This window comes from Tachyglossus aculeatus, chromosome 3 (genome assembly GCF_015852505.1).
Source record: "Tachyglossus aculeatus isolate mTacAcu1 chromosome 3, mTacAcu1.pri, whole genome shotgun sequence".
NCBI classification, from domain to species: Eukaryota; Metazoa; Chordata; class Mammalia; order Monotremata; family Tachyglossidae; genus Tachyglossus; species Tachyglossus aculeatus.
Genome location: NC_052068.1, coordinates 77,458,773 through 77,478,073, shown reverse-complemented (window position 1 = coordinate 77,478,073; position 19,301 = coordinate 77,458,773). Strand labels below are relative to the sequence as shown.

The following is a 19,301-nucleotide window of genomic DNA, read 5'->3' as shown; positions in this document are numbered from 1 at the left end:
CCTCTCCGGGGGCGTTGAGGGCAGCGGGCCGGGCTTGCCTGGGCAAGTGGCCCGCCCACCCCGGGGCTTGCCCGCCCTCTCCCTGCCCGGGCCGCGGAAGGCAGGCCTCGGGGGCGGGGTGGGGCGGGGCGCGGACCTTCAGCTTTCGCTACGTCACCGGGAAAGTCCCCTAAGTGGCCTAAAGGGCGGGTCCTGTCGCCCAAATTGCAGTGCCACCGGGACAGGGCAGGAGCCAGAGCTGCTTGGCTTCTCATCCATCCATCCAACCAGCCAACCATCCCTGCATCCATCCATCCCTCCATCCCTCCAGGCCTGCAGGCTGCAGCGCCCACCAGTCCGGCCCAGTCCGGCCCAGTTCGGCCCAGCAGCCTATCTCCAGCCCAAACCTCTCGCCCTCATGATGCCCGCCCGGAAGGCGCGGAAAAGCGCGCAGCCCAGCGCGGCTCCTGCAGGTACTCATCATCATCATCATTTAATTCATTCATTGCTTCAATCGTGTTTATTGAGCGCTTACTGTTTTGCAGAGCACTGTACTAAGCGCTTGGAGACAAGTTGGCGACATATAGAGACAGTCCCTACCCAACAGTGGGCTCACAGTCTAGAATCACTTACTATTCTATTTATTTTATTTTGTTAATCTGTTTTGTTTTATTGTCTGTCTCCCTCTTCTAGACTGTGAGCCGGCCGTTGGGTAGGGAGCGTCTCTATATGTTGCCAACTTGTACCTCCCAAGCGCTTAGTACAGTGCTCTGCACACAGTAAGCGCTCAATAAATACGATTGAATGAACGAATGAATCATCATCATCGTGCTGTTTGTTAAGCGCAAAGTGCCAAGCACTGTTCTAAGCGCTGGGGTAGATACACGCTCATCAGATTGGACGTGGGACTCGCAGTCTTCATCCCCGTTTTCCAGATGAGGGAACTGAGGCCCAGAGAATAATAATTGTGGTGTTTGTGAAGCGCTGACTCTGTGCTAGGCACTGTACTAAGCGCTGGGGTGGAGACAGGCAAATCGGGTTGGATACAGTCCTTGTCCCACGTGGGGCTCATAGTCTCAATCCCCATTTTCCAGATGAGGGAACTGAGGCACAGAGACTAAGAATAATAATTGTGGTATTTGTTAAGCGCTTACTATGTGCTAGGCACTGTACTAAGCGCTGGGGTGGAGACAGGCAAATCGGGTTGGATACAGTCCCTGTCCCACATGGGGCTCATCGTCTCAATCCCTATTTTCCAGATGAGGGAACTGAGGCACAGAGAATAATAATAATTGTGGTATTTGTTAAGCGCTTACTATGTGCTAGGCACTGTACCAAGTGCTGGGGTGGATACAAGCAAATCGTGTTGGATACAGTCCCTGAGCCCGTTGTTGGGTAGGGATTGTCTCTGTGTGTTGCCGAATTGTAATTTCCAAGTATTTATTATAGTGCTCTGCATACAGTAAGCGCTCAATAAATACGATTGAGTGAATGAATGTCCCACGTGGGGCTCACAGTCTCAATCCCCATTTTACAGATCAGGGAAATGAGGCACAAAGTATAATAATAATAACTGGCATTTGTCAAGCGTTCACTCTGTGCTAGGCACTGTTCCAAGCGCTGGGGTGGATACCGGCAAATCGGGTTGGACACAGTCCCTGTCCCACGTGGGGCTCACAGTCTCAATCCACATTTTACGATGAGGGAACTGAGGCACCGGGAAGTGAAGTGACTTGCCCGAGGGCACACAGCGGGCAAGGGGCGGGATTAGAACTCACGGCCTCCGAGTCCCAAGACCGTGCTCTTTCCCGCTGAGCCACGCAATGGGGGGTCGGGATGGGGCCTTGGGATGGGGGATGGGGGATGGGGGGAGGAGGGGAGAAAAGGGTGGCATGCCCGGAGGGGCAGGAGGCTGGAGGAGAGGGCTGCAACCTGCCATGGCAAGAAGGCGACCTTCGGGATTGACCTCCCAATCAATCAATCAATGATCAATCAAAGGTATTATTTATCGAACCCTTATCGTATGCTGAACATTAATTCATTCATTCAGTCGTATTTACTGAGCGCTTACTGTGTGCAGAGCACTGTACTAAGCGCTTGGGAGAACAGTTTACAAAGACCTTGGGGGGTGACTTCCCCCTCTAGACTGTGAGCTCCTTTTGGGCAGGGAATGTGATGATGATGATGATGGCATTTATTAAGCGCTTAGTATGTACAAAGCACTGTTCTACGCACTGGGGAGGTTACAAGGTGATCAGGCTGTCCCGCGGGGGGCTCACAGTCTTAATCCCCATTTTACAGATGACGTAACTGAGGTACAGAGAAGTTGTGACTTGCCCAAAGTCATACAGCTGACAATTAGCGGAGCCAGGATTTGAAACCATGACCTCTGACTCCAAAGCCCGTGCTCTTTCCACTGAGCCTTGCTGTGTGCTTGATGTTATATTGTACTCTCCCAAGTACTTAGTTCAGTGCTTTGCACAGGGTAAGCGCTCAATAAATACTATTATTATTATTATTGCTAATAATAATAATATAGCATAACAAGGTTTGGTAGACAAGTTCCCTGCCCACCAGGAGCTGGCCGTCTAGAGTGGGTGTGCGCCTTTCAGATTCCCGCAGAGCGTCCACATTGCGGGGCACAGGGCGAGAGGGGAGAGAAAGTCGCCCCACCGCACTCCTCCAGGCCACTAGCCCCCCGCCCCAAGCCCCCCGTCCCACCCCTGGTTGCCACTTTGGGCGCCGAGGAGCAGTGCAGGAGGTGTTGGGGAAGGGGAGATCCCAGTTGCCTAGGGAACAGGGAGAGGTGGTCCCAGACAAGGATGTCCCCATGCTAACTCTCCGGGGATCTTGACAAGCGAAACAACCCTCTGCTTCGTCCCCCAAAACAAAGACACCCCAGGACACAGGCTCACCCAGCCACCCTGCCCCGTCCCAAGCCATCCTGGGTCCCCTGTCCAGTCCGGCCCGTCTGTCCGGCAGCTGCGACTGCAAGCCGTGGGAATCTCCGGACTCACACATTCCTCTATCTTCCTTTTTTCCTCTATCCTCCTTTTTTCCCCCCCTCTCTCCCATTCTTTTCTCAGAAAAGCCCGGCCTGTCCCCGACTCCTCTCCTTATTCTGCAGTCTGAACTCCAGACTGGCTTGGGTGATAGCTGGACTGCAAATCTGCGTTTTCTGGTTGGGACTGAGCCTGAGGGTTATTGCATCAGACAGGCACATCCCGTTAGTCACCATCTCCTTACTGCACCGAGGAGGGAAAGTGCAGACCTTCTATTCTCGCAGAACCCTGGATTAAGGAAAACGCCTATTTTGATGCTTACCTGCATAAAGCCATTTCTGTCCTGATCAGAGTAAATGCATAAGTAGAGGCTAGCCTTGGTGCACAACAGGGAAATTTCAAAAGAAGAATAAGACATGTTCTCTGCCCCTAAGGAGATTACAGTCACTGCAGTAAATATTAAGAAATGCCTCCTGTCCCATACCTACTTCCCAAAACCTCTGCCCCACAATACATAAAGCTGCAAAATTGCAACTGCCTTGTACCAAAGTTAGATTAAAACATCACACATTCCCACTTTATTTTTTTTGATTGCTAAAACATTTAAAATTATTTCTTTTTTCATCATCATCATCAATCATATTTATTGAGTGCTTACTGTGTGCAGAGCACTGTACTAAGCGCTTGGGAAGTACAAATTGGCAACATATAGAGACAGTCTCTACCCAACAGTGGGCTCACAGTCTAAAAGGGGGAGACAGAGAACAAAACCAAACATACTAACAAAATAAAATAAATAGAATAGATATGTACAAGTAAAATAAATAAATAAATAGAGTAATAAATATGTACAAACATATATACATATATACAGGTGCTGTGGGGAAGGGAAGGAGGTAAGATGGGGGGGATGGAGAGGGGGACGAGGGGGAGAAGAAGGAAGGGGCTCAGTCTGGGAAGGCCTCCTGGACTCCTGGACATTTTAAAATGTTACACCAGGCAGGAGCTGCAGGACAAACAGAAAACAGGTATATGGCATAATTACAATAAGACCATTTTTATGAAATTGGTAATCATATTGGTGGGGAACAGACTAAATGTAGATTTACTGTATGATAGACATACCAAATCCTGTCCCACAATTTCTTATCCTGGTAAAAAATCCCTACACAGTTAGTTTTTAAAGTCCATCAGTGAGAAAGCCAACACTAATAAAAGATGTATCATTGTTACCTACAAGGGATATAATTGGATGTTCTCTAGAGAAATACTCTGCTTCAGTGTGGTCTATGAAAGCAAGTACCAGCTGCTCAGTGGCCTAGGAGGTAGGGAAAAAGCCACTACCCTGATTCAAACTCTCTTCATATCACAACTTCCAGTCCCTCTCTGTCTCTCTCTTTCAGTTCGTACTCCCCACTACTGCACAGATCATCTTCTCAAAGCAAACACAACTGCTTCCTGTTCCTGGGCTAAAACTACTGTACATTGCTTGAAGTATCTCCACTAGCTTTCCCCAGCTTCCATATTAGCTCTCTTCACCTTCTTCTCCCCACTTGAGCTCTTTGCTGCTCCCAAGCCACACTAACTGTACTTCCCCCTTGAGTCCCTTGCTTCCAACCCCTTGCTCACACTGTTCCCTTGAATCTCCTTTTCCCCCAAACCACCGGAATTTAGCCCACCCCAGATCTCAAACCCTCTTTCAAATCTCACGTTCAGGAGCCTTCATCAATTACTTCCTGATATTCCAACCTGTTAATCCAAGTCAAATCTAATAGCTACCTTATGTGAGCTACCTTACTCATATAAGCCGCCTTCAGCACCTATGATTACATTTTTATTCTATTGTATACTCAATTAGTTATTGATTTATCGTGTCTCATTCTAGCTTATTTGCTCTACTACTTGTGGAGCCCTTGTTATTTCTGCTGCTATTTTAGTAATTATGGCACTTGTTAAGTGGTTACTATATGCCAAGCACTGTACTTAAGCCCTGGGGTAGATACAAGATAATCAGGTTGGACACACAGTCCCTGTCCCCCATGGGGCTCACAGTCTAAGCAGGAAGGAATAGGATTTAATCCCCATTTGGGCAGATGAGGAAACAGGTTCACATAAGTAAGTGACGTGCCCATGGTCACACAGCAAGCAAGGGCAGAGTAAGGATTGGAACCCAGGTCCTCCAACCCCCAGGCCTGTACTATTTCCACTAGGCCTAGCTGCTTTTTGTGTACCTAAGTGTGTGTGTCTGACTCCCCCTAATCAGGTTGTAAACTCTTGGTAGGTAAGGAACTGGTATTTTGCTTCTGTTGTACTTTCCCAAGTACCTTGCTTGCAGATAGTAGATGTTTAAGGAATACCAAACCATTGATTGACTGTGTGAGACTGAGCATCATTGCTACTGGGAATTAGCCAAACTGTTGATTTTCATCTGTTTGTTTTTTTAGATCAGGATGCCGTGGCAGAATGTGCTGCTCAATTGCGGAAAATTGGAGATAAGTTGAATTTACAACAGAAACTTCTAAATGTACTTTACAAACTCTTCAGCCCAGGAACCTGACCTCCCTTCAAAAAAATAATAAAAAGTATTTTTTTTTTGAATGGAAGCATCCGGAAGGCCCAGATTTCATCAAGACTAACAGATTGCATTGGTTACTGAGAGTGTTGTGTTGGTGGAGAAAGGATACCTCTTGGAGGTGTATCGGAAGACGTGGCTGTGCATCTGGAAAAATGGTGACAGTCACTTTCAAATAGAAAATGTTCGGGGATTCGGGGGGTGGGGGGAACAACACAGAATTGAAAGAATCCTGAATGAGGAATTTTCTGCGGTAAGAAGTGCTTCATCAGTGTTACCAAAGTTACTGTTCATCAAGTTCATTTGCACACGGACCGGACAGAGAACATAGATCCAGCAGCTGACGGGGAAGGATGCCTTCTTCTTCTTCTGAATACAGAACTGGAAGGAGTCATATTTCCAGGCTTCATTCATGGTTCCTGATGATCTTGAAAATGTTTTTCTTTGTTTGGTTTTTGGTTTTCTTGTTGTTGATTTTGTTTTGGTTTTTTAAAATAAAAAACAAAACACTCCAGCCAACCAATTTGGAATGAAATATTTGTCTTTGACTCAGGTCAGTGTAGTTGTCAAAGAATTTTGGTGCTCTGTATAGGATATCTTTAAAATGGTGCCCTTTAGGATTAGGTTAGCAGTATTAACAATGTCTAGTTTGCAGGTCTGCCTCGTGAGTGTACAATATTACAATGTGCTTTCTTTGGAAATCTGTAGAACAAAATGACCAGAGTCACTTTAAGCTTTTCTGTAGAGTTTAGCTCATCAGAACAAACCAAAGAAAGCATAATACACTGTACTCCTCCATATTTTCAAGGGTCTGATCCTCTAGGTGAATTTACATACTTTTGAAATATTTCTGCCGCAAATTCATTAATGACATAGTCACATTCTAGCATAATGAAATTTCACAAATCCATATACTAGTTTTATATTGAATTAAGGTTATGGCGGAATTAGTGTCATAAAGAATGTTTAAATTAAAATGAAATGAATCGTATGTATGTTTTATCGAATGCAATTCATTAGTAAATAAGTCATAACATAATCATCAGTGCCTCTACTTGAAAAAGGCAGCGTAGGTTGTTAAAAGAGACGAGGGTATTGTTACAAGAAAAAGCCTTCAGTGATATGCTCCAACAAAACTAAAGCTGGTGAGTTGCATGTCAGCAAATAGCTTTGGATAAAAGGCGCCTTTAGGAGATAAAGTAATAGTATTAATGATGGATTTATATGAATGAAACTTTACTTCACATTGGTCACAGTCTTGCAGTGGGAATTTTTTCCACTGAATTACAAAATATTTTCATACATACTTGATAGTTTTAGCTCTGGGATATAAAATGACTAGAAGGAGAATGTTAGTGCAGTATTTCTTACTTGCTGTATTCCTCCCCATTAGAATGGATGGAGGCGAGGTGGCTAGAGTTTAAAGGGGCATTTTCCATTGACTCTGGCCTATTAACCTAGTCCTTAAATGCAAAGGTTCCGGTCCTAATTTAACAAATGATCTGTTATTCAGTAGAGAGATTCACTTTATTTATTTAGTCTATTTATAAATTATATGTTTGGACCCTGTTCTTTGATATGTGTGTGTTACTTGTTTACTGAAAACATTTAATCCAAGTTATACAGAAAAGGATTTATAACTGTCCATATCGCTTTGTCAGGAAAACTGACTGTAGCATGGGGTTTCCTGAGTACCAAATTAAAAACTACTGTCCAGTTTTTCAATGGGGCCCAGGGCTTCTTAATTTTAATAAACTCGGGGTTTCTGGTTACAATGGTCAGGCATTTTGTCTATATTGTAATGGTACTTTTACCATTAATATAATTTGTTACTGGGTTAATAAACTAATAAAAATGATAACTAGTTCTGCTTTTGTCATCTTCACATGAGTTGATTTGGGGCAAAAATAATTCTCCACAAGAATCATGTGAATTGTCCAGAACTGGCAGAAGGTTAAGGTTTGACTTCAAGCTACCTACATTTCATTTGTGTTTCTAAACACTCGACATTCAAGTCCCCCAGCATCACATTGGGGATGTATGGGCCAGGAAAGGCAGTTGCAGTTTGAATTCTTATTCTGGCCTCTATAAGTATTGTGTAGGAAGTTTGTGGCAACCAAGCTACTGCTTCACTACTGTGTGCATGAAGAGAATTGGATGTTTGTAGCACTCCCTGTGAAGTCCCAGAAGTCCACAGAGACAATCATATATCTGTACTACACATGAACTACCCCGTTCCTACCCAGAAGTAAGGCCGGGCCCAACATTTTTATTGGAATTTCAAATTTAAATTACTAAATTTCTCAAAAGACCATTTAAGGTGCTATTTTATCAGCAAATTCTCAGGGCCACCTGTACTTGATTCTCCTTCCCCATTCCTTTGCCCACTCTGCTCCCCTGGCCTGGAATTTCTTCCCATTTAAATTTGTCCCCATTCCCACCTCCTCCAATAAACTTCCCCAATGAACTTCCAACACCCTGTTAGTTCTACCCCAACAGCCTCCTCTAGCACTTGGGTATTTATTCATACCCTTTCTCAGCATTGAATATTCAATTGTAGAGTCAATTTTTCTAACTATAATTACTTCTATGTCTGACTACCCTGTTGTCATGGTATTCATTAAAAACTTACTAGGTCCCCACCTTTTAGTCTTGTTACCTTGGCATCAATCTCAACTCTTTCAACCTCCATATTCAGTCTGTCACTAAATCCTTTTGGTTCTTCCTCTTCCCCTTCTCCATCCACACATTCGTGCACATATCCCCATTGCTCAAAACCACGGGAATGGCTACCCATTCCCCTCAGAATCAAACAGAAACTCCCAACTCCTAGGTTTAAGGCATTCAATCAGCTCTATATGTACTCCCTCTTCTTCCACTACACTCCGTTTCACTTTCCTTTGAAGCCAACCTTCACCCTGGGCCTTGTTCTTGTCTCTCCCACCCCTGGCCCCTTACTCACCCTCACCCCAACCTTGCCCCAGCCTAGAAATCCCAGCAGACCACTGCTCTTCCCATCTTCAATGCCATTCTGAAACAAATACCATCGTTATATTCTGAAAAGTCATTTCTTCCAGGGTTCTTTCCCTAATGCATCTCTCAGATCTCCACAAATGCCACTTTTAAAAAAATGGTATTTATTAAGTGCTTACTATAATAATAAATAATAATGATGGTATTTGTTAAGTGCTTACTATGTGCCATGCACTGTTCTAAGTGCTGGGGTAGATACAAGGTAATCAGATTGTCCCATGTGGGGCTCACAGTCTTAATCCCCATTTTACAGATGAGAGAAATGAGGCATAGAGGAGTTAAATGACTTGCCCAAAGTCACACAGCTGACAAATGGCAAAACCGGGATTAGAACCCACGATCTCTGACTCCCAAGCCCGGGCTCTGTCCACTGAGTCACGCTGCTCCTCCTGTGTGGAGCAGCCACTTACTATGTGTCAGCCACTGTATTAAGCACTGGGATAAATACAGGCTAACCAGGTTGGATGCAGTCCATGTCCCACATGAGGCTCACAGTCTTAGTCTCCATTTTATGGATGAGGAAACTGAGGCACAGAGTAGTTAAATGACTCGCCCTAGGCCACCCAGCAGACAAGTGGCCAAACTGGAATTAGAACCCAAGTCCTCTGACTCCCAAGCCCGATGCTTTAACCACTAGACCATGTTGCTTCCAGTTAAGCACTCAGCATCACCCAAGCACTTGGGCAGTCAGGACCCCTATAGCAAATAGGTACCTGTCTTTGATATCTAAGACACCCTCCTATCTGTGACAGTAAGCTTGAGGATAAGGATCGTCATTGATGGTATTTACTGAGTGCTTACTAGCTGCAGAACACTGTACTGAGCACCTGGGAGAGTTCAGTACAACCAGGACATTACACACGTTCCCTGCCCACAATGAGCATCATGTCTACTAACTATTGTTTTCCCCCAGATGCTCAATACAGTCCTCTACTCCCAGTAAACATTTCCACACATAGTAAGCATTCCCTCTAAACTGTAAGCTCCTTGAAGGCAGGGAACATTTCTACCAACTCTGTCATATTGTACTCTCCCAAGTGCTTAGTACAGTAATCTGCACACAGTAAGCACAATAAATACAATTGACTGATTGATTGATGAGCACTCAATAACTATTATTGATTGGTTGACTGCTATGTTTCAAGAACTCTGCTAAGTGCTAAGACGGATATAAAAGTATCAGATTGAACCCATCCCATGCAAGTCTCACAGTATAAGAGAGAGGGAGGGCAGGGTTCTGATTTCCATTTTAGGCTTAGACTTTTGAGTCCCATAGGGTCTGTATTCAATCTGATGATCTTGTATCTACCCCACTGCTTGGCACATTCATTCATTCATTCATTCACTCATTCATTCATTCAATCGTATTTATTGAGTGCTTACTGTGTGCAGAGCACTGTTCTAAGCACTTGGGAAGTACAAGTTGGCAACATATAGAGACGGTCCCTACCCAACAGTGGGCTCACAGTCTAGAAGGGAGAGACAGATAACAAAACAAAACATATTAAGCGCTTAGCAAATACCACAATTACTATTTTATAAAAAAGGAAACTAAGGCACAGAGCAGTTAAAATGACTTGCCCAAAAGCATTATAAAGATGGATAAAGAGAAGCAGCATGGCTCAGTGGAAAGAGGCCTGGCTTTGGAGTCAGAGGTCATGGGTTCAAATTCCAGATGCGCCAATTGTCAGCTGTGTGATTTTGAGAAAATCATTTAACTTCTCTGGGTCTCAGTTACCTCATCTGTAAAATGGGGATGAAGATTGTGAGCCCCCCCATGGGACAACCTGATCACCTTGTAACCTCCCCAGCGCTTAGAACAGTGCTCTGCACATAATAAGCACTTAATAAATACCACTATTATTATTATTATTAGACAGCAGGCTCATGCTTTGTCCACTTGTACTTGCCACCCCTAAATTGATTAAAGAAAGGAACAAACCCATCACCTCTCCAGATGTTTACATCTCAATCAACTAATCCATCCATCTACTTATTGAGTGGTAACCAATCAATTTATTGAGCACTTACTCTGCGTGAAGTTTGGGAGAGTACAGTAGTGTTAGACAAGATCCTCCAGGGGCTTACAATAGAGAAGGGGAGACAGACAATAGAATCAATTTCAGGCAAGGGGACGTGACACATTACAAAGATATGTACATGAGTGCTACAGAGGTGAGGAATAAGTACCCAAGTGCTTAGGTGATGTGGAAATGCTGGAATTGCAGTTATGGGGAAATAAAGTGGAAAGATGAGAGATTAATCAGGAACACTTCCTGGAGAAGATATGATTTCAGAAGGGCTTTGAAGAGGGGGAGAGCAATGATCTGCTGGATGGGAATTTGGGAGGGAGTTCCAGACAGGAGCAAGGGAGCAAGGGATCGGCATCAAGAAAGAGAAAAATGAAGCACAGTGAAGTGCCTCAGCTTTTAATATGTGATGCTCAGCAAAATGTGTCAGCAGCCGAATATCTGAACCTAATTCCTGGCATTCATTTTCGGACCTGGGATGGTGCCAGAAGCAAAAACTGAGATTTCCTTTGCTGAACCAGTCTTGGATGACTCAGGAAAAGGGACTTATTGCCAATCCAATGAAGAATTTTAATCTTTTCCTTCCCATTCAGTGTATTCAACTTGAACTCAGAAAGTCTAAAGCTGAACTCTGGATTTGGCCAGCCTCTCTTGCCCCTTCCCTGCAGGTAGATTTCTAGCCACCTGGGTGCAAAGGAATGAATTAAATTCAAGGACAATGACAACAGCTGCTGATTTCCACCCCTTTCTCCCCAGTACAACTGTACATAATTCACAGATGGTCTGTAAAAATGAGTTGTAATTGGTGGTGTCCAAAAAGCCCAGAAAAATATCTGGATGTCTGTAAATATGGATGGTCTCCTCACTGGAGTAGCAGCAGGAGGAATTCTGGGGGCTTCATTGCTGTTGTCGTCACTGCCACTGCAGCTTCACTACTACCTCAATTGAAGCAGCATGTACTTAATAGCATTATTACTTGATAAACTGTACTGTTTGCAGAGAATACACAAATGGGAATTAGACATCCGTGCCTGATGTCGAGTTGTCAATGGCTAAGGAGGATTTTTACAAACAGAATTGTGAGTCTGCCTGGATACTCTATGCCCATGTGAACAATCGCCAGCACCTACCCCACAAGGCCTGCTCTCCATCACTTTTGATGGGGCAGTAAAAATCAGTAATATTCATTTATTCTGTTTGCAAAAATCCCCACTGGCTGGCATAACCTACCCCAATCATCTCTCCTCTCTCTCTTCTGGAGTCCCCAGCTCAATCTGCTAATTTAGGTTTTCACAGGGTTGGCTTCTTGTGGGCAGGCAATATGCTTCTTACTTCTGCTGTACTTTCCCCAGAGCTGAATGCTTGATAAATACCATTACCACTACCATGCTACTCAATCTTGTTTGCTGCTTACGAAAACATGTCATGTGGGTAATATGGCCTACTCAGTTCTGTCATGTCTGATTGTATCTCTTCCTTCCTTGTTTACGTTCTTTCAAATGCATGGGAAAGAAAAGCTGAGGCTCTCAAGGCCTGCCACCCGGCCCAGCTGGTGGGAAACCCCAACGAAGATCTCCTACCAGGGGTCATTAGTCACATTCAAGCCAAAATAAGAATGAACTGTGATGGCTTTGACTTGGATGTTTCTAGACTTTGAAATTTAAAGAGAATCTTTTAGAACTAATTTTTTGCTCATCAATTGCCATCCTTCTTAGCTTCCTATTAAAAAGATGCATTGATTTTGGATGAAAGAGAGTTAATAGATTTTTTTTTATGTTGTGAGAAAGAAATAAACTATTGTGTTTCTTGACCTAAGATAGGGAAAGACATAATTCCTTTTAATTGGGAACATTTTACCACTGCAGAAAAACCTACCCCACTCAGGGCTCTCACATAAATGAACATTTTGTTGGAAATAAGAACATTAATGGCTTACAGATGGCTTAAATGTGGGTTATCAGAGGGAGTGTGAGACATAAACAAGCCAAATACCTCCTCTGAATCAGAAACCTGACTCCTTTGGAGAGATTGGTGTATTACTTTGGTCTTGCTGGATGACTCCCTCCAACTCTTGTTTACAAACAGTGCTCTGGATCAAGGTCCAGCCCTAGGAGTTAGTGGAATCTTGTCTTCCCCATTCAGTTAATAATAATAATAGTAATAATAATAGATTAGTTAAGCACTTACTATGTGCTAAGCACTGAGGTAGGTACACTACAATCAGAACAGTCACAATCCTTGTTCCATCTGAAGCATAGAGTCCAAGAAGGAGGGAGGACAATTATTTAATTCCCTTTTACAAATGAGGAAACCGAGGTCTGAATAATTTATGTGACTTGCCCAAGGTCACACAGCAGACAAACGGCAGACCAGAAGTAGGACCCAGGTGCCCTGACTCCCAGTTTTGAGCTCTTAGAGAAGCAGCATGTCCTAGTGGATGGAGCTCGGGCCTGGGAGTCAGAAGGTCATGGGTTCTAATTCTGGCTCCCCCACTTGTCTGCTGAGTGCCCTTGGGCAAGTCACTTAACTTCTCTGTGCCTCAGTTCCCCCATCTGTAAAATGGGGATTAAGACTGTGACCCTATGTGGGACAGGGCCTGCGTCCAAACCAATTATCTTGTATCTACCCCAGCGCTTAAAACAGTGGCCTGGCACATAGTAAGCACTTAATAAATACCATAATTATTTTTATCTTTCCACTTGGCCAAGCTGCTCCTCGTTAGAATTTTAGGATTGAGTGGGACTCCCAAGAGGTCATCTGGTCCACACCCTCCCTCACTGGCCACACCAATGGGTTGGCTGCCAACTCTAGCAGACTAGAAGCTCCTTCTTCCATGCAACCAGCCAAACTCTGTCCTGAGGTAATTTACTCCCAAGGAGCCCATCACTGGACTCTTAAACCCCCTTAGCGTACACACTTGAAGCCAGCTTTCAAATTACTTTCCTAGACACATCAATCAATCAATCAATCGTATTTATTGAGTGCTTACTGTGTGCAGAGCACTGTACTAAGCTCTTGGGAAGTACAAGTTGACAACATATAGAGACGGTCCCTACCCAACAGTGGGCTCACAGTCTAGACACATCTTCCTCAAGCAAAACAACTCCAATTTCTTTAAAGCTCTCTTAACAGGAGAGCTTTTCATTCCTCCCGCTGTGGCTCAGAACTGTACCTGTGGGCAGCCCCTCAGACTCTAGCCTGTGAGAAAGCACGGGAGGAGGCTTTTCACACCCTACCACCAACTGCTTGATACTGGACCTTTCCACACTCTCGAGTCTTCGGGGGCTGGGGCCGGGATCAGGAAGGAGGAACGTGAAGGTGCTGGGTGGCAGGGCGGCAGACTTAATAAAGCTCTTTGGAGGGACGTGGCCCAGTTATGTGACCTTCAAACAAGCTGCCAAGGTCCAGCCAAGGAATCGGAGTGGGACTTAATGGAAGGTGGGGCAGAGAGCCTAGGAATAGGGGTGGGGATTAATGGGGTGGGGGAGAGGAGGGGACGGACGGGGGGGGGGGGATGGGGTGGGAGAGAATATGGAGGTCTGGAGGAGAGGGAGTGGAGGGATTGGAGAAACTGAGGGGGGATAAGATGCGGGCAGGCTGAGAGGGAGAGGAAGGGGGGAGGGACGGAGGGGAGAGAAGATGGGGGCAGGTGGAGAAAGAGGAGGGGAAAGAGGGAAAGGAGGGATGGGGAGGAACTGAGGGGGGAGAAAATGGTGATCAGGAGGAGAGAGAGGAGAGGAGAAAGGGGGAGGAAACAGTGGAAAGACGATGGGGCAGGTGGAGAGAATGGAGAGGGGAAGTGGGAGAGGAGGGAGGGGAAGGAACTGAGGGGTGAGAAGATGCAGGCGCAGGTGGAGACAGAAGAGAGGGGAAGAGGGAGAGGAAGGGGGAGGAACAGTGCAGGTAGAAGAAGGGGCCGGGTGGGGAGGGAGGGGAGAGGATGAGAAACTGAGGGGGAGAGTGGAGGGGCAGGTGAAGGGGGAGGAGGGAGAGGAAGTTGGGGCAGGCCGAGAGGGGGAGGAGGGAGAGGAAGGAACTGAGGTGGCAGAAGGTTGGGGCAGGCAGTGGAGGAAAAGGAGGGAAGGGGGGTGGGGAGAGGGATAGGAAGGTGAGGAAGTGGACAGGGAAGAGGGATAAGGCAAGGTGGCGAGGGAGAGGAGAAGATGGAGAGGGAGATGGAGAGAAGATGCACTCCCTGGTCTGGTGTGATGTGCTTTTGAAGCAGTGTGGGCTAGTGGATAGAGCACAGGCCTGGGGGTCAGGAGAACCTGGATTCTAATCCTGACTCTGCCACTTGTCTGCTATGTGACCTTGGGTAAATCACTTAACTTCTCTGTGCCTGTTACCTCATCTGTGAAATGGGGATTAAAACTGTGAGCCCCGTGTGGGACATGTCCAAACGATTAACTTGTATCCCCCGTGCTTAGTTCAGCGCCCAGCACATAGTAAGAACTTAACAAATACCATTTAAAAAAAAAGTCGGGGGAGGAACTGAGGGGGAGAAGTTGGAGGTGGTGTGGGCGAGGGGCAAGGAAGGGGTAAAGAACCTGGTGGGAAAGGAGAGGGAGAAGAAGGGGGGGGGGGGGTCGGTGAAGAGGGAAGAAGAAAAAAAAGAGGGCAGTGAAGTAAAACAATTGACAGGAAGAAATGAGGTAAATGGGAAAACAAAAAGGTTGTGCATGAAAAAGCATCTTTTCCTGGAAGGGGGTGGGGAGGAGGGGGACACTGAGGAGGGAGGTTATTTTACCTGTGGAGTTTGCAAATGATGGTCGGATTGTGATACTCGTGATCGCCACAAGTGTCTATATCTAGGAAATGTCTCGAATTCACTTTGAGAAAATCATTTAAAGTTCAAGTCTGCTTTCCCATGGGGAGTAAAGGGTGGGGGGGGTGGGGGGAGGGGGGCCTGCGAGGAAAGCAACGGAGGAGAAACATCCTCCCTTTTCGACCCTCTCCCACTCCCTAATTTTCACAAAGAAACGATAATGAAAATGAAACTCCGCTGGTAACAGGCAGTTGGTATTTAAAACAAACGAACAAACAATGAAACAAAAGAAACAAACCCGGACCAATTAGCTTTCTCCTGCTCTGCCTGAAGCAGGGGAAAGGATGTAGGAGCAGGAAAGTCTAGCGGCTTTAAACTCTGAGGCTGCTTTATTTAGTAAAATGACTCAGCTCTTCAGTGAAGGTAGAATAGGGTTTTTTGTGAGGCTTGTGGGAAGAATTTTAGAGAACTGAAAGTAAATATGATTTTACCCAAGGGTGACTGCACCTATGTCTCCCTCCACTTCAACTTGACCTCAGGCTTGGAGAAAGTTTTTAAAAGTCCTCAGACCCGTAAACATTTTTAGCAGTCCTCCGGTGAAATTGTGCCTGTTTGGTATCTCACTTGTTTCTCCAGAGGGCTTTTCCATCATTTATCTTAATTTGGTTCCCCAACATCTCTCTGAGTTAGGAAGAGGCACGTATTAGCCCCCTCGAGAAGACCTTTTTTTTTTTTGCATCATCTCTGTCCCTTATTCTAAACTGCCCTGACCATTTAGAGGAACTGAATCTTTGAATTGTCCATTAAGATACTCAGCTCGAGTTCACACAGCAAGGTAGTAGTAGAGCTCCAATTCTAACGGAGGTCTGGGCACTTCCTGAGACAGGAAATGGCTGGCAGGCATCATGACCCTGCCTGGCTCTTCCACCTATTAGACTGTGAGCCCCTCTTATACTGTATTATTTCCAATCTTCTTATATTGTATCTATCCCACAACTCCAAAACGTGCTAGGCACATAGTGCTTAACAAATACCCCAATTATTATCCCATTCCCAGAGAGCAAGAGGAAGCCAGAGAGTGTGTATGGGTAGCAGCAGTTCTGCTCCATTCCCAATATCATCCCACCCTAGGCTGTGTTTTTAGATGTACAGATTAGCTGGCGGCTGCTATGAGCTGAGGGCCTTCCATGGACTGGTTTTGCATGAAAAGCAGTCTAGCCGAGAACAAATGGGTGAGTTGGAAGCAGAGTGGCTTAGGGGAAAGAGCACCGGCTTGGGAGTCAGAGGTCATGGGTTCTAACCCCAGCTCCACCACTTATCAGCTGTGTGACTTTGCCTCAGTTACCTCATCTGTAAAATGGGGATTAAGTCTGTGAGCCCCACTTGGAACAACTTGATTACCTTGGCACATAGTAAGTGCTTAACAAATACCATCACCATCATCATCATCATAATCAATCAAGTGATCGTATTTATTGAGTGCTTATTGTGTGCAGAGCACCATACTAAGCACTTGGGAGAGTACAATAAGACTGTTGGTAGATACCTTCCCTGCTCATAATGAGCTTATAGTCTAGAGGGAGATACAGATATGAATATTAATAAGTAAATTATCCATATATACACAAGTGGTATGAGGTTGAGAGGTGAATAAAAGGCACAAATCCAAGTTCATGCTTCAGGGGCACCAATGAAAGGGTCCGGGACTTGCTATGTGATAACTTCCCATGCAGTTCGCAGTTGAAGGCAGTTATAGCCAGCTTTCCTAGGATATGGGGATTCCATTCTTGCAAAACCCCACATTCAGGAAAAGTCACACTGTAGAACTCCCAGCATGATTGTGAACCCCCAAGGGACAGGGACCATGTCAATTCCTCACCTGGCTTAGTACAGTGTTCTACATGTAGTAAGAGCTCAATAAATACTACTCCTCCTACTACAAACACATTACATCACTGCACACATCTTCTGACACCACACCGTCCTGTATCGAAACAGGCTCATGTTTGTTGAAAGGATGCTCCTTAATTTCCTGACAACATGTAGCCAAAATGCTTTGGCAGAGTGTACCCCTTGCACTGCCTTTGTCCCCTGATCCTAGAATTCTCTGATCATTTGGAGGAGTCATGCCAGCTGCCAGAATTGCCAGCTGCCTGTGTGACTCAAAATCAGTTCTGCCACTATCAGCAACTCCACAGTGAGAGCCCAGCAAGGCTGGCCCAGCGGAGGGGGTCAGGCATGGGCACATAGTAAGTGATCAATAAATATGACTGGCTGACTATGAATGAATGGGCCCTGCACCCATGAGGCCTGAAAGACAAGTCAATTAAGAAGCCATCAATCAATCAGTGGTATTTATTGAGTGCTTACTTTATGTACTAAGTGCTTGGGAGAGGACAGTATAGTGGGTAAACACCACCCCTGCCCACAAAAAGCTTAGAATCTAGGGAGGAAAAATAGCGGCTAGAGAAGCAACATGACCTAGTGGAAAAAGCACAGAAAGGCAGAGGACATGGGTTCTAGTCAGGGCTCTGCTGTTTGCCTCTCACATAACCTTGGGCAAGTCACTTAACTTTTCTGTTCCTCAGTTTCCTCATCTGGAAAATAGGGGTGAAATACCTGTTCCTCCTTTCCCCTGAGACTGAGTCCCAAGTAGGACAGAGACTGTCCAACCTGTTTATCTTGTATCCATCTCAGCATTTTGTACAGTGTTTGACACATAAGTGTTTAACAAATATTATTATTACCATTATTACTATTAGGGAAGCAACAGAATGTAAGGATATGTATATAAGTACTCTGGGGCCATGATTGTGCTGAAGGGGAGCTCTTCTTGTTATTAAGGAGAGGACTACTCTCCTTACTGAAGAATTTAGAATGGTTACCTCCAGCCTGAACACCAGGAGACCCATCCCTTCAAGACATCCAGGAATCTGGTCCCCAGTCTCCCAGAATCAAGGAATGGGGACCCAGAGCTGCCTTTCCAGCACCAATGATATGTAAAAATTCCAAAGGAAAATAGAAGAAGAAGAGAGACAGAGAGAGTGGTATCTGGGTGTGTGGCAGGTTAATCAAACCCCAAGCAAAAATAATCATAAATGCTATTGATGGATTCAGACTGCTGGAATTGGCCCCAGTACCTTAGCTATGGTGGTCTTGTCCCTTGGGGATCCTCTTCCTCATCTTCTGGCTGGCTCTTGAGAGTTGAGCCTGCCCACAAGGAAGCTCCAGAAAGCCTGTCTCCTCACTGAAGCCAACATTTCCATTCAAGTCTAGGATACAACTTGGGATGTGGGGCTTCATGGAGGCCTGGCTTTGAGATGGCATAATGATGATAATCATAATTGTAGCATTTGTTAAGTGCTTAGTGTGTACCAAACACTATACTAAACGTTGGTGTAGATACAAGAGAATCAGGAAGGACAGAGTCTCTGTCCCCTAGGTGGCTTGCAGTCTCAAATAAGAGGGAGAACAGGTACTGAATCCCCAGTTTACAGATTAAGAAACTGAGGCACAAAGTAGTTCAATGATTTGCCCAAGGTCACCCAGCAGGAAACTGGCAGAATCAGGATTAGAACTTAGGTCCTCTGACTCTTAGGCCTGTGTTCTTTCCACTAGGTTATGTCACTTCCCTGTACGCTAGTAGGACATCCTCAGTTCCTTGGAGAGGGCAGGAAAGAGGCTGGAGCCAGTGACAGAGGAAAAAGATAAGGTGTTGACAGGCTGAGGTCTCCCTCTATGAGATTCCAACTAGTAACACTGTATTGTACATATCATTGTATTGACTCTTCTGGGAAAGGGGTATCTGACCAATGATATTTCAGTCAATCAATCAGAGCACCTTTGGTGGTCAGAGCATTGTGCTAAGCACAGAGGAGAGTACAATTAAAGAGAAACACAGCATCTCTTGGCCTCAAGGG

At 45.3% G+C, this 19,301-nt stretch overlaps 1 protein-coding gene across 1 annotated transcript; it reads left to right on the top strand.

The window, feature by feature from the left end:
* The first annotated feature begins 265 nt into the window (after positions 1–265).
* Positions 266–6,423, top strand: PMAIP1 (phorbol-12-myristate-13-acetate-induced protein 1). The gene is made up of 2 exons (XM_038744231.1): positions 266–452; positions 5,426–6,423. The coding sequence occupies exons 1-2, from the start codon at positions 398–400 to the stop codon at positions 5,536–5,538; spliced, it is 168 nt and encodes a 55-aa protein (XP_038600159.1). The 5' UTR covers positions 266–397; the 3' UTR covers positions 5,539–6,423.
* The last annotated feature ends 12,878 nt before the right edge of the window (positions 6,424–19,301 follow it).

Bases quoted from the DNA above. Each gene is read 5' to 3' on its own strand.
- PMAIP1 (XM_038744231.1), top strand. From the start codon at position 398: ATGATGCCCGCCCGGAAGGCGCGGAAAAGCGCGCAGCCCAGCGCGGCT. The intron at 453-5,425 runs GTACTCATCATC...TTGTTTTTTTAG, and splicing joins GCCCAGCGCGGCTCCTGCAG to ATCAGGATGCCGTGGCAGAA.